At 46.2% G+C, this 12909-nt stretch overlaps 1 protein-coding gene across 3 annotated transcripts in view; it reads right to left on the minus strand.

Moving 5' to 3' along the window:
• Positions 1-12909, minus strand: part of ppp2r3a (protein phosphatase 2, regulatory subunit B'', alpha) — a 60689-nt gene that overhangs the window by 18117 nt on the left and 29663 nt on the right. For all 3 annotated transcript variants that reach the window (XM_005926048.3, XM_042222388.1, XM_042222387.1), the window contains one exon: positions 7509-11039. In XM_005926048.3, coding sequence (XP_005926110.1) covers positions 7509-10277 — 2769 coding nt within the window. In that variant the 5' untranslated portion in view covers positions 10278-11039. The remainder of the gene's footprint in view (positions 1-7508; positions 11040-12909) is intronic.

Consider the following 12909-nt stretch of genomic DNA (forward strand, 5'->3'; position numbering starts at 1 on the left):
GAAGAAAACATCGAGGGAACAGTTTACCCTGCCCGGGATAGGGTTACGGGGCCCCGCCCTGGAGCCAGGCCCGGGGAGGGTGCCCGAGGGCGAGCGTCTGGCACAGCCCGAAAAGGGGACATGGGCCCATCCTCCCGCAGGCCCACCACCCGCAGGAGGCGCCATAGGGGTCGGGTGCATTGTGTGCCGGGTGGCGGCCAGGAGCGGAGGCCCTGGCGGACTGATCCCCGGCTGCCAAGACTGGCAATAGGGACATGGAATGTCACCTCTCTGGTGGGGAAGGAGCCTGAGTTAGTGCGTGAGGTTGAGAGGTACCGGCTAGATATAGTCGGGCTCACCTCTACGCATGGCTTGGGCTCTGGAACCAGTCTCCTGGAGAGGGGCTGGACTCTGTCTCAGTCTGGAGTTGCCCCTGGTGAGAGGCGGCGGGCTGGGGTGGGTATTCTAATATCCCCTCGGCTTGCTGCCGGTACGTTGGGGTTTTTCCCGGTGGATGAGAGGGTTTGTTCCCTGCGCCTTAGGGTCGGGGAACGGGTCCTGACTGTCATCTGCGCTTATGCGCCGAGTGGCAGTTCAGAGTACCCAGCCTTCTTAGAGTCCCTGGGTGGGGTGCTGGAAGGTGCTCCACCTGGAGACTCTGTTGTCCTACTGGGAGACTTCAATGCTCACGTGGGTAACGACAGCGAGACCTGGAGGGGCGTGATTGGGAGGAACGGCCTCCCTGATCTGAACCCGAGCGGTGTTTTGTTATTGGACTTCTGTGCAAATCACAGTTTGGCCATAACAAACACCTTGTTCGAACATAAGAGTGTCCATAAGTGCACGTGGCACCAGGACGCTCTAGGCCGTAGGTCGATGATCGATTTTGTAATCGTATCACCAGACCTGCGACCATATGTTCTGGACACTCGGGTAAAGAGAGGGGCTGAGCTGTCAACTGATCACCACCTGGTGGTGAGTTGGATCAGGTGGCGGGGGAGGACGCTGGACAGACCTGGTGCACCTAAACGCGTAGTGAGGGTGTGCTGGGAACGTCTAGCAGAGGCCCCAGTCCGCGAGATCTTCAACGCACACCTCCGGCAGAGCTTCAACAGCATTCCGAGGGAGACTGGGGACATTGAGTCCGAATGGACCATGTTCAGCGTCTCCATTGCCGAAGCTGCTGCATTGAGCTGTGGCTGCAAGGTGGTTGGTGCCTGCCGTGGTGGTAAGCCACCAGACTGAAGAAGGAGTCCTATCGGGCTTGGTTAGCCTGTGGGACTCCGGAGGCAGCCGACAGGTATCGACAGGCCAAGCGGAATGCGGCTCGGGCAGTGGCTGAAGCAAAAACTCGGGTGTGGGAGGAGTTCGGAGAGGCCATGGAAAAAGACTTTCGGACTGCCTCGAAGAGATTCTGGCAAACCGTCAGGCGTCTCAGGAGGGGAAAGCGGTGCTCTACCTGCACTGTGTATAGTGCTGGCGGAGCGCTGCTGACGTCGACTGAGAAAATTGTCAGGCGGTGGAAGGAATACTTCGAGGACCTCCTTAATCCCACTGACACGTCTTCCGAGGAGGAAGCAGAGTCTGGGGATGAGGGGAATGACCCGCCAATTTCCGGGGGCGAGGTCACTGAGGCAGTTAAACAACTCCTTGGTGGCAGAGCCCCTGGTGTTGATGAGGTCCGCCCCGAGTTCCTGAAGGCTCTGGACGTTGTAGGGCTGTCCTGGTTGACACGCCTCTGCAATGTTGCGTGGAGATCAGGGGCAGTACCTGTGGACTGGCAGACCGGGGTGGTGGTCCCCATCTTTAAGAAGGGGGACCGGAGGGTGTGTTCCAACTACAGGGGGATCACACTCCTCAGCCTCCCTGGGAAAGTCTATGCCAGGGTGCTGGAAAGGAGAGTTGGGAGTTTGCCCAACCAGTCTACATGTGTTTTGTGGACTTGGAGAAGGCATTCGACCGTGTCCCTCGGGGTGTCCTGTGGGAGGTGTTGCGGGAGTATGGGGTGTCTGGCCCATTGCTACGGGCCATTCGATCCCTATACAACCGTTGCAAGAGCTTGGTTCGCATTGCCGGCAATAAGTCGGACTCGTTCCCGGTGGGTGATGGGCTCCGCCAGGGCTGCCCTTTGTCACCGATTCTGTTCATAATTTTTATGGACAGGATTTCTAGGCGCAGCCAAGTGGCGGAGGGCTTTCACTTTGGTGGCCTCAGAATCTCATCTCTGCTTTTCGTGGATGATGTGGTTCTGTTGGCTTCATCGGGTGAGGGCCTCCAGCTCGCACTGGAATGGTTCGCAGCCGAGTGTGAAGCAGCGGGAATGAGGATCAGCACCTCCAAATCTGAGGCCATGGTTCTCAGCCGGAAAAGGGTGGAGTGCCCACTCCGGGTCGGGGATGAGTTCCTGCCCCAAGTGGAGGAGTTCAAGTATCTCGGGGTCTTGTTCGCGAGTGATGGGAGAAGGGAGCCGGAGATCGACAGACGGATTGGGGCTGCAGCTGCAGTAATGCAGACGCTGCACCGGTCCGTCGTGGTGAAGAGGGAGCTGAGTGTAAAAGCGAAGCTCTCAATTTACCGGTCGATCTACGTCCCTACCCTCACCTATGGCCACGAGCTGTGGGTAGTGACCGAAAGAACGAGATCGCGGATACAAGCGGCGGAAATGAGCTTCCTCTGAATGGTGGCTGGCCTCTCCCTTAGATACAGGGTGAGAAGTCTGGCCATCCGGGAGGGGCTCAGAGTAGAGCTGCTGCTCCTCCACATCGAAAGGAGCCAGCTGAGGTGATTCGGGCATCTGACAAGGATGCCTCCTGGGTGCCTCCTGGGGTTGGTGTTCCGGGCATGTTCCGCCGGGAGGAGGCCCCCCGGGGCAGACCCAGGACACGCTGGAGAGATTATATCTCTCAGCTGGCCTGGGAACACTTTGGTGTTCCCACGGATAAGCTGGAGGAGGTGGCTGGGGAGAGGGAGGTCTGGGCTTCTCTGCTTAGGCTGCTGCCCCCGCGACCCGGCCCGGGATAAAGCGGATGAAGATGGATGGATGGACATTTTACATTTTATGTATAATGTAAATTAAAACAGAATGCAAGGATTCACAAGTGTCATAAAGCCATATTTTATCCACAATACTCTTCCATCAAAAATGTTAGCTCATTTTGACAGGAGTGAGACAACTCAAAAAGTTGGGATGGAGGCAACTATTGTCTGGAAATTTAAGTGATACTAAAAAGAAACAGCTGGAGGAACATTGTGCGACTATTAGCTTAATTGGCAACAGATTAGTAACATGACTGGGTATGAAACGAGCATCTTAGAGAGTTAAGCACAAGTTCACAAATCTGCAAAATCTGCATTTATAAATTGTGAAATGGATTTATTCAGATAAGACGTTTTACAATTCAAGTCATAAAGAAAGTCAGTAAATGGTCAGTAAAAATCACAAAGAATATAGATTATAAATGAAACCATGCAAAACATGGCAAATATTAAGGGAAAATGACTAAATTCTACAAAGTATGGGAAGAGGTGTGTACAATCTGGCATAGAGAAAGTAATAGTCTACTATGGAAAGAATTTGACTTTAAACTAAAAATGTGGTATTTAAATACACCTCTCATAATCTCATCATATGTGAAAGAAATTAAAGTGGAACTGTGTTGGAGAAAATGTGGGAAAACCAGACCACTCACATATTTTTTGAGACTGTCCAGTAATCAAAGGACTCTCGAAAAGGGTCAAGAAGAAACCGATCAAATCTTACCCCATTAGACCCACTGATTTTTCTTTTGGGAACTACTGTATACATAGGGAGACATATAGCTCCGACCAAAGGTGCATTAAAAAAATTAAAAACCTGTGAAGACTTTGAATATTTCTACCGTATGTAATATTTTCAAAAGATACCAAGTATTGAAAGAAAACTCTGTGCACATGCCTGGGATGTTCAGGCCCTCACACAATACTGCACGGAAAAACAAGAATGATTCTGTCATGGAAATTACTGCATGGGCTCAGGAGCACTTCCAGAATTCACTGTCTGTGAACACAGTTCACTGTGCCATAAGGAAATCCAGGTTAAAGCTCCATTAGCAAAGAAATGTCCAGTCTTTTCCTGCAAACTATATTTAAAATGAACTGAGGAAAAGTGGAAAACTGTTCTGTGGTCAGACTAATCGAAATTTAATATTCCTTTTGGATCTAGCATCCTCCATACTCAGGAAAGGGACCACCCAGCTTGTTATCAGTGCCTAGTTCAAAAGCCTGGATCTGTGATGATATGAGGATGTATTAATGGCTATGGAATTGGCAGCATGCCAATCCTGAAATACTGGAATTCCATCCAGATGATGCCTTTCTCGGGGAAGGCCTTGCAAATTTCAGCAAGACAATACTAAACCACATAATGCACTATTACAACAATAAGGCTTCATGGTAGAAGAGTCCAGGTGCTGTCCAGACCATGTTGAAAAATTCTGCATATCATGAAACAAAAAATAGGACAAAGAAGATCTAGGACTGTTGAGCAGCCAAAATCCTATAGCAGAGTGGGACAATGGGACAATATTCCTATTTAAAAAGTCTAGCAGCTGATCTCAGTTCCCAGAAGTCTGAACTGAATGGGGAAGCTACACAGTGGTAAATTGCTCTGTCCCAACTCTTTTGAGACATACTGTTGCCATCAAATTTAAAATGAGCTAAAGACCAATGTTAATCTTGTTAATCTGTGACACATCTGCAGAAGTTGGTAAAACTACTTAAACCAGCAGTGTGTTAATTAAACTATCAGAGTGGCAGCTATAGATCCAGTCAGTGTCTGCAAGCAATTCCACCATTAACTGTACTGAAGCAATGCCACTAGAACAAAAATTAGGTTACATTTACCCACCAGTGAATGTTGTCTCATTTTAAAATACATCTTACCATGTTACCTAAAATTTGGCTCCATACTGTAGTGGTTTACTTATATGCCTAACAAGCGAAAGACCTCTGGTTTAAATATGGGAGAAGAAACAAAGGGCTTCCAGTGTAAAAATCTGCCAAATCAAACGTTCACTGTGGCCAACCCACTATGAACAAGGGAGGAGCCGAAAGCAGCTTTTATTATATTACCTAAAAACAGAGAGACAGGAATAGAAAGAAAGCCCATTCAAAGCCCATTGCCCTTAAAGTTAATTGACTCTCACCATCACATCTCCCCACTATGAGTGTTACGGCTTTGCCTCTGATTTATATCAGTCAGCTTTCCTGTCATGATGGAGATTAATGGGTGTGTTCTGACAGGTGCAGAAAGCCCTGTATTAGTCTGTCAGCAGCAGAATCAACAATAAACATGCGTAAAGCAGAGATGAAGATACTACTGCCTGGGGCCTGCGTCACCATAGAGGGCTTAGCAGAACTTCCCAGTGAAGCTATGGCAGTGCCAAGCGAAACAAAGCTACAAATGTTCAACGTGGAGTGTGTGGTTCATTGCAGTTGTGTGAGGGCATTTTCTCACTTGTGCATCAGGGGGCTTGTCTTGTTTACAGTTTGATTGGCAGTTTAATGCATTGCAGGGCGGGGTTGGCGCTGAGGAATATTAACATAATTCCCAGAGTGCCAGAATTGGTATTGGGTGTCGAAGAGCTATTCCAAACTCAGCTGTGACCCACAGTAGCACCGGGTCATCTTACCCATGGGCCAACAAACAGACAGCCAGACAGATGCACACACGCACAGTTGATCAGACTCCGATATTCATCACGTTTAACTCAAACAAATTTAATGCATGCATGAACACACATGTAAATGCACACATGTATGAACATCTGGACATGTAATAAAGCCTAGGTGTGCATAACACATGCTCACATGCTTACACGCACACAAACATGCACACAAACATGCACACACATGCACGTATGCCGGTCCATTTACACTGTGGCGACAGTGAGTCTGTTAACGGGATGCCATAGTACAGAGGGGTGGACAGATTTAGGTCTCCCTCACACCTAGCTGTGCCAGGGGTGGAGGGGGTTGTAGGGTAATGATACCATTAACACTTGCTGTGCCAACAACCCAACCCTCCCCCCACTTCCTCCAGTGCTCCAATGAGCACCTCCCATTGGGTTTCTCTGCTCTCCACGCAGCAACAACAGTTATTCACCTCTCCCAAAATAAAACAACAGCCAATCACAGGGTTGGAAGACAAGAAGTGATCAGTACGGACATAATCCTTGACCGCAGGTGAAAGAAGGACACTGAGAAGAGAAACAAAAGTAGACCTATAAGCCAGAAAAATGAAAAATGGAGAGAGTTTAACTGCAAGAAATGTGGGAGCAGATAAGCAGAAAAAACAAAAACAAAAAAGGGATGGATAGGGACACAGAAGATGGAGGAGGAAGGAGATTGTGTAATGATGTGTTCGGGTGCTGGCTGTTCCGTTCTTACTGTGGCAGCTACCATGGTAACCTCATAAATAGGTGCCCTACATATCAGCAGGGCATAAGGTTACACAGCTCAGTAAATAAACACACATAAACAGCAGAGGAAGCGTGATGAGGAGAAGGATGGTTGGAGCGAGAGAGGAAAAATAAATTAGTAAGAGAAAAATGTCAAATATAGAGGGGAATAAATGACAACAATAATAATTTGATTCCTCTGTGTTGATGATAATGTGCGTTTGTCTGGCATGCATAATTACCTAAATCTACAATTTGCAGTAGAACATCCACATTAGGGACTGGCTGAGGTAACACTGCCTTTTTATCATCATTAACTCCAGCTTACGCGCAGACACAGACAAAAAAATTATCAAGTTCTAGTTCCCTTCTCTTTTCCTCTGTAGCACAACTGCAATTTACCGTTACATTTTCCACAGTAAGAAAAACAAAGTCTACACACATGCATACGCCTGCACACACATACAATTACAGAACAAAACAAGTTCAAAACCAGGAAAAGCCAACAAAGAGCCACTCCGCAACAAGGAGCTATTCTGTTCTGTGATCCAAAGCCTCAACTTTTTTTGATTCAAGCCAAGATAGAGTAACTGTAACAGCATGTTAATTAGAGCTAATTAATACCACCAATTACAGCAGCATCAGTCCGGTTGTGCCACAGCAATGAAATCCTCAGTTTATTTTCAGTCTAATGCTAATCAGCCTGTGTGGTCCCTCTATGTCTATCCCTCAGTCAGGCGCCCTCATACTGCACATAAATGGATCAACAGTAACATTTAAAAGCACAGATGGCACATTTTTATATACATCAATGAACATAAATTAACCCAGAGTTGCACTGCATGTAGCAATCTTTCCAACATGACAAATTCCCAATCAGTGGACTGCACCTGTAATGGCACCGTCTTGGAATAAGTACTTCATATTACTCAAGCCCTTGAAACACCCATTTCTTTATTTCCTAGCAGCAGCTTGAAATGCAATAATAATAAAAAAAAATCTCACAGCACCAATAAACTATTTTCTGAAATGTTCATGTCTTTGATTGTCTGTTAGATTACGCATTTGTGAGTGTGACTTTGGAACACTTACTTTAATGACCTCTGGAGTCTGCTGGATAAGAAGGGTTGAGCCAGCATCTCTCAAAGCAGTATGTTCACCAACAGCAACGGTAGCACTTGCTGTGGTTGGCGTAGCAACAGGAGCTGGAGCTTCAGGTGCGGCCACAGGTATGGTTTCATCGGAAAGCGTAGAGGAATGCAAGTTTGCAGGTGCAGAGGATATCGGGGCAGAGACTGGTTTTGAGTCATCCTCATCTGTAGACGCTTCTGGAATTTTATCCACAGACTCTACTGGAGGGTCAGGTGTAGGTGTAGGCAAAGGTTGGGGAGCACTTTCAGGTGTAGATTTAGGTGCTTGTTCAGCTGAAGCACTGCTTTCAGAATCAGATACTGCAGGTGTTGGGGCAGGTGAAACTTCAGGTGTATTTGCCAAGGTGTGTTTTATCAGTGTATCTGAGATTGCATCTGTATGTACAGTTGGAGCGGTGGGAGCAGCTGGTGGGTTTGTGCTCTCCAGAGGAGTATCAGCCCTGCCAGCGGTGGCCAGTGTATCCTGCAGGAGCCTCATCACCTCCCGCTCCTTTCCACTGTTCCTCTCAGCACTCCCTGTGCTCCCTGCTCCGGAATCCACCAGTTCTTGGGCAAAACTCTCAATGCTCTCAAGGATTCTCAGCAACAATGCCCCATCCTCCTCCTCTCCTGCCACATTTTCACTCCTCTCTTCTTTAGGAGGAGTGAAACTCTGGGGAGTTCTGGAGCTAATGCCGTTCATGGTTAAGTGGCTGTCTGGCTTTGAGACTTGGAACAGAGCCATTTTGGGTTGAGTGAAGGACTCACTGGAGGTGATCCCCTGGCTCCCATCTCTCTTCCTGGTTTTGGCTGGAAGTGGAGGCTCTGTCTTTCTGGGATGAGTCATACTTTGAGAGAGATTCTCCAAGTCCATGAGCAGCTTGTCAATGTCATCATTCCTGTGTGCAGCAGCTTTGGGTGCAGAGACTGTTAGTGACGCAGAGGAAGGCCAATTTGAGCCATAGCCAGAGCTGACTGGCAAATTATTTGAAGAGTTATAGAGCGTGTGTGTTTGGGACAGGTGCATGTGTTGCCCCATCATAGTCCCACTTTTGCTCTGGCTGCTGTTCATCCCTCTAGATGGAGTGTGTGTCTGCTGTGAGATTTGTTCTGGTGTCTTTCCCATATCTGCTTCCTCCTCCTCAATATAAAGAGCCTCCATGGGAGATGCTGGGGGAGTGTGTGTATAAGCTGGGGTCGGGGAGTTACGAAGAGGGGAGGAGGAGTGTGTTGGAGAGGAGCTGGATGAAGAGGATATAATGGTTGGAGGAGAGAGAGTATGTTGTGTATAAGAAGAAGTATGTGGATGTTGGATAACTCCATTAGTAAGTGGGGTAGCTCTAAGCTGGGCTGAGCTCTGAACTGGTTTGGTATGGATGGAATCTGATTTTAGAGATAAAGAAGTAGATGAGACAGAGGATGGAGCAGAAACAGAATGTGGAACAGTCTTTGGGATTGGAGGAGAGAGCACCACATCTTCATAGCGAGGAGGTTGTTCATTGCCAAATATCGGCGAATAAGGTCCCTGCTGGATGGAGTGAAGAGTGTTAACCAGTTCAGCCAAATCACTGTGCCCGCTTCCAGGTGCACCCTGTCCACAGCCTCCAAAACCTCCGATTCCTTCCAGCTCTAGAGGCAATCTCTTAAGATAGGAACTGAGACGAGTCATCACAGCCCGATACACACTGTCAGGGCTTGCTTCCCCATCCTCTGGGCCTCCACCAGCTTTGTGTTTGATGCACTGTTTGATTATGTCAGTGCATTTCTTAAGGTCTTCAGAACATTTAAGCAGAATATCAAGGCAGGCACGTATGTCTTCGCCACCTGCTCCGCCAGTAGCTGCCTCCGCTCGCGTCTTCTCCAGCAGACGGGCAATTAAGTTCTCTTCTCCTAGGGTGTTGCGGTACAGGGAGGCCACTGTGTTCAGACTTTGGTCTAATGACCCAATACTCGTGAGGCTGTTTGTTGAGCCACCAGCAACTTTGGTGATGGACGACATGGTGCCTGGGTTGCCCTTAATCTTCGTTTCCTCTAGCACCGTTCCTTTCCCTTGCACAAATGGTGGCAGGTTCTCATCATTAGAAGAAGCCGTGCCATTTGTCATACCGTTAGTAGTTGCATTTGTGGTAAGGTTGGAGCTGAAGTGGCCATAAATAATCTCCAGGTCGGTGGAGCGACGGCTAAAAGAGTCAGGACGGACTTTACGGCCTTTCCGGAAGGTGATGTGGCTGGAGGATGAGAGGCGGAGCTTATCAAATGAAAACTCCTTGAGTTTACCACTGGCCAGGTTGATGGCTTCTTCGGTAATATCCTTCAGACTGCCAGAGGAGGTCATACTCCCAGTCGATGCTCCACCACCAGAGGTCTTCTTACCACGCCATGTTGGGCTCTCTTCTCCTAAAGATAAATTGCCACTGCTGCCTGCCCTCTCTAGGCTCCCATTATGAGTACTATCCATGGCAAGACAAACTTTAGCATGGTTAGGAAGCTGCTGAGCAATAATGTTGCGGGAGTGTATGGGCGAGCTGTTAAGGTCATTGTATTGAGGGTCAGGTGCAACAAGGAGCTCAGAACAGGTGCCACGGTGTGCAACAGTGCAGTCCAAGCCCTGGGACAGTGCTCCACATGGCCCTGAGCAGTAGTGTACTGCATGGGAGTGAGTGCGTCGGTCTACTACCACACTGTTGTAACAGCTCACGCTGCTCACAACAACACGATAGGCTGCTGCCATGGTGACCAATGATCTTCAGGGAATAGGAAGGTCAAAATTATCGGGAAGAGTAAAACAAAAACAATCTACCAAAATTCCTCCTGAATAAAAATATATTTTTGAAACTGCTTCATGAGAAAAATAATTTATGTCCAAACACTGAATCATCTTCCTGGAAGAAAAAAAAAAAAAAAAAAAAAAAAAGTCTTTCAACTTCTAGGTGCCATTTTTATGCTGTAACAAAAAAGGCTATCAAAATATACAAAGAAATGCCTACAATAATAAATGGCAAAGTCATGCTAGTCAAAGCTTTAAATAGGCAAAGAATTCTCTGTGGGCCTCTTAATAAGAGCTGTAAGGTTTCACCTCTCTCCGCAGGCACCTTCCCCGTTTCCTCTCTAGCAGCAGCTCATTAGCCACTAATGATAGCTGTGGAGAATAGTGACAGCAGAGGATCCAGCTGGGGTATCACCCATCCCTACACAAAATAGCCCAAGGGGCTTAATCCAAGGCCAGCGAGGCTTTAACATTGCCCTAGCCTGGGCTCATCCCCTGGGCAACGTTGGAGAAAAAACTCTTTTTCCTATCAGAGCTCAGGACCATTCGCTGACTCCAACGCAGCTGCAAAATAGCAGGGGACTGACCACAGATGGCCAATGGCCCCTTTCTCTTTATGAGTGTGCGTCTGGGAGATCTCTCTTTCCCGTACTCCCTTACCCCGTCCGTCTTGTTCTGTCAGCAATTTGTTAGGATGAGCATGTGTTTTGGATAGGAGGACACCACCTGTGAGTAAACAAAGAGAAGAGGGGGAAGAGGGAGGAGAAAGGAGTCAGGGTGAGAAAGGGAAAACATGAGAAAAAGTAAATTATTACGACAATAATCAAGAAGTAGACAACTGTGTATTTGAGTGTTTCCATACATGTGCACATATTAGGTGTTTTGTGTGTGCAAGATGCTACAATTTCCAGTTAGTATCCAGCTGTAGCATCTTTGCTTTAAAATAAGGTAATATAATAATTCTTGTCGTGAATTGGCTATATCAGTAAAATCTGAACTGAAGCGCCATTCTAAAATAACGGTGCAGAAAGGTACCAGACATACCCAAGTTAAAAGTAGGGCAGAATGTTAAAGCAGACAGTCGTGACTCCCTGTTTCGTCAGAGAAGATCAACAAAGACTTTACTATGACCCTGCTGAGAAATCACAACTCAGCTAAAGAGAAGCAGGTGTTGTACGGGGGAGAAAACACCTGGCGCTTTCATGTTTCCATTGCTGTTTTTCTCCATTCTTGGGCACAAATTGCATGTTTGTCAAGGAAATAAAGACGCACCACTGCATTTCCAGAGGATATTTACAATTAATAAGGAGTTTAAAATGAAAAAAATAAAACAGGACAGACTGATTTATTTTAGTGAATATAACTGTTTATTTAAACCTTACAGTGAAATATTAAATATGAAATAATAATAAAGGTTGAACTCTTTAAACTAAGATATACATCTTGGTAATCTTAATTATGCATGTATATATCCACACATATATCTGTATGCACCATTTCTTCTCCTTAAATAATGAGCAAAAGTTTGCATGGTCACACATACAGAAACTATTAACACTTATATGTTTTTAAAAACATTTATTTTATAGACAGATATCTCTACTGATAGCTAGATATAGATAGATATAGATATATATATACACCTTTTTTTTTATTTTCACATATATTTTATGTGATATGTTCATTTCATCATCTTCCTGAAAATGGGATGTTATGTTCTCTGTTTCCCTGCTTCATATTCAACATATTTGCTTGGGAACATTTCTTTTTAAAAAAACAAAAAAAAAACAACAACAACTCAGCTCATCTCTGCATTTGAGAGCTACTGGAGACATTGATCTGTACAGTAAAGGAAGTCAAGCAATAAATACCAGTCTCAGAAAGCAAACATACTGTGTAGTAGGATGGCAAACAAGGCTGATTGTTAAAATCATTTGAAGACTATGCACAAGAGTGAAAATAACTTGGCATGTGAAGACCCAGCTCAGTATTATTTCTGTCTCTCCACTCCATTTTCTACATTCCGCTTTTCTAGTTTTAGATGTCTTAGTTTCTATATTTAAATGCACAAATTTCTATTTCTCCATTTTCTTTCCCGTGCTAGAAGAACATCGCTTAGAGGCATTACATCTTACACATATGTACTCATACATATTGTATGGTCCGGACATAAAATTTAATAGTAGTATAGTGCTACTGCAGTCACAACCACAAGCATTCGTAGCATACATGAAAACAGTGTCTCAAAACCCCACGTTTGTGAATTCAGGACTGCATACTTGTGGGATTCAAGATTTTCAGAATGACCACAGGAGGGGAAAAGCACAGAAAGGTTAGAATAACTTGGACTGAGTGTGCAGACACATGATATTTAATGGGTTCTTAAGGAGATGGAGTTTCCTACTTAAATCTGTCAAAAAAACAAACAAACAACAACAACAACAACAACAACAACAACTGAAAGAGAAGGAGGTGGGCTTCTGCGTAGGGGAGAGTGGGGGAGGGGGTGTTCGGTGTCTGGGTAAACAACAATTAAGAAACTGTATGGGAAAAACAAAAAACAAAACAGGCAATCCCCTTCCACCCCTTTCCACAC

Source organism: Haplochromis burtoni, unplaced genomic scaffold (assembly GCF_018398535.1).
Source record: "Haplochromis burtoni strain Fernald_Lab_line unplaced genomic scaffold, NCSU_Asbu1 Contig_85, whole genome shotgun sequence".
Lineage (NCBI taxonomy): Eukaryota > Metazoa > Chordata > Actinopteri > Cichliformes > Cichlidae > Haplochromis > Haplochromis burtoni.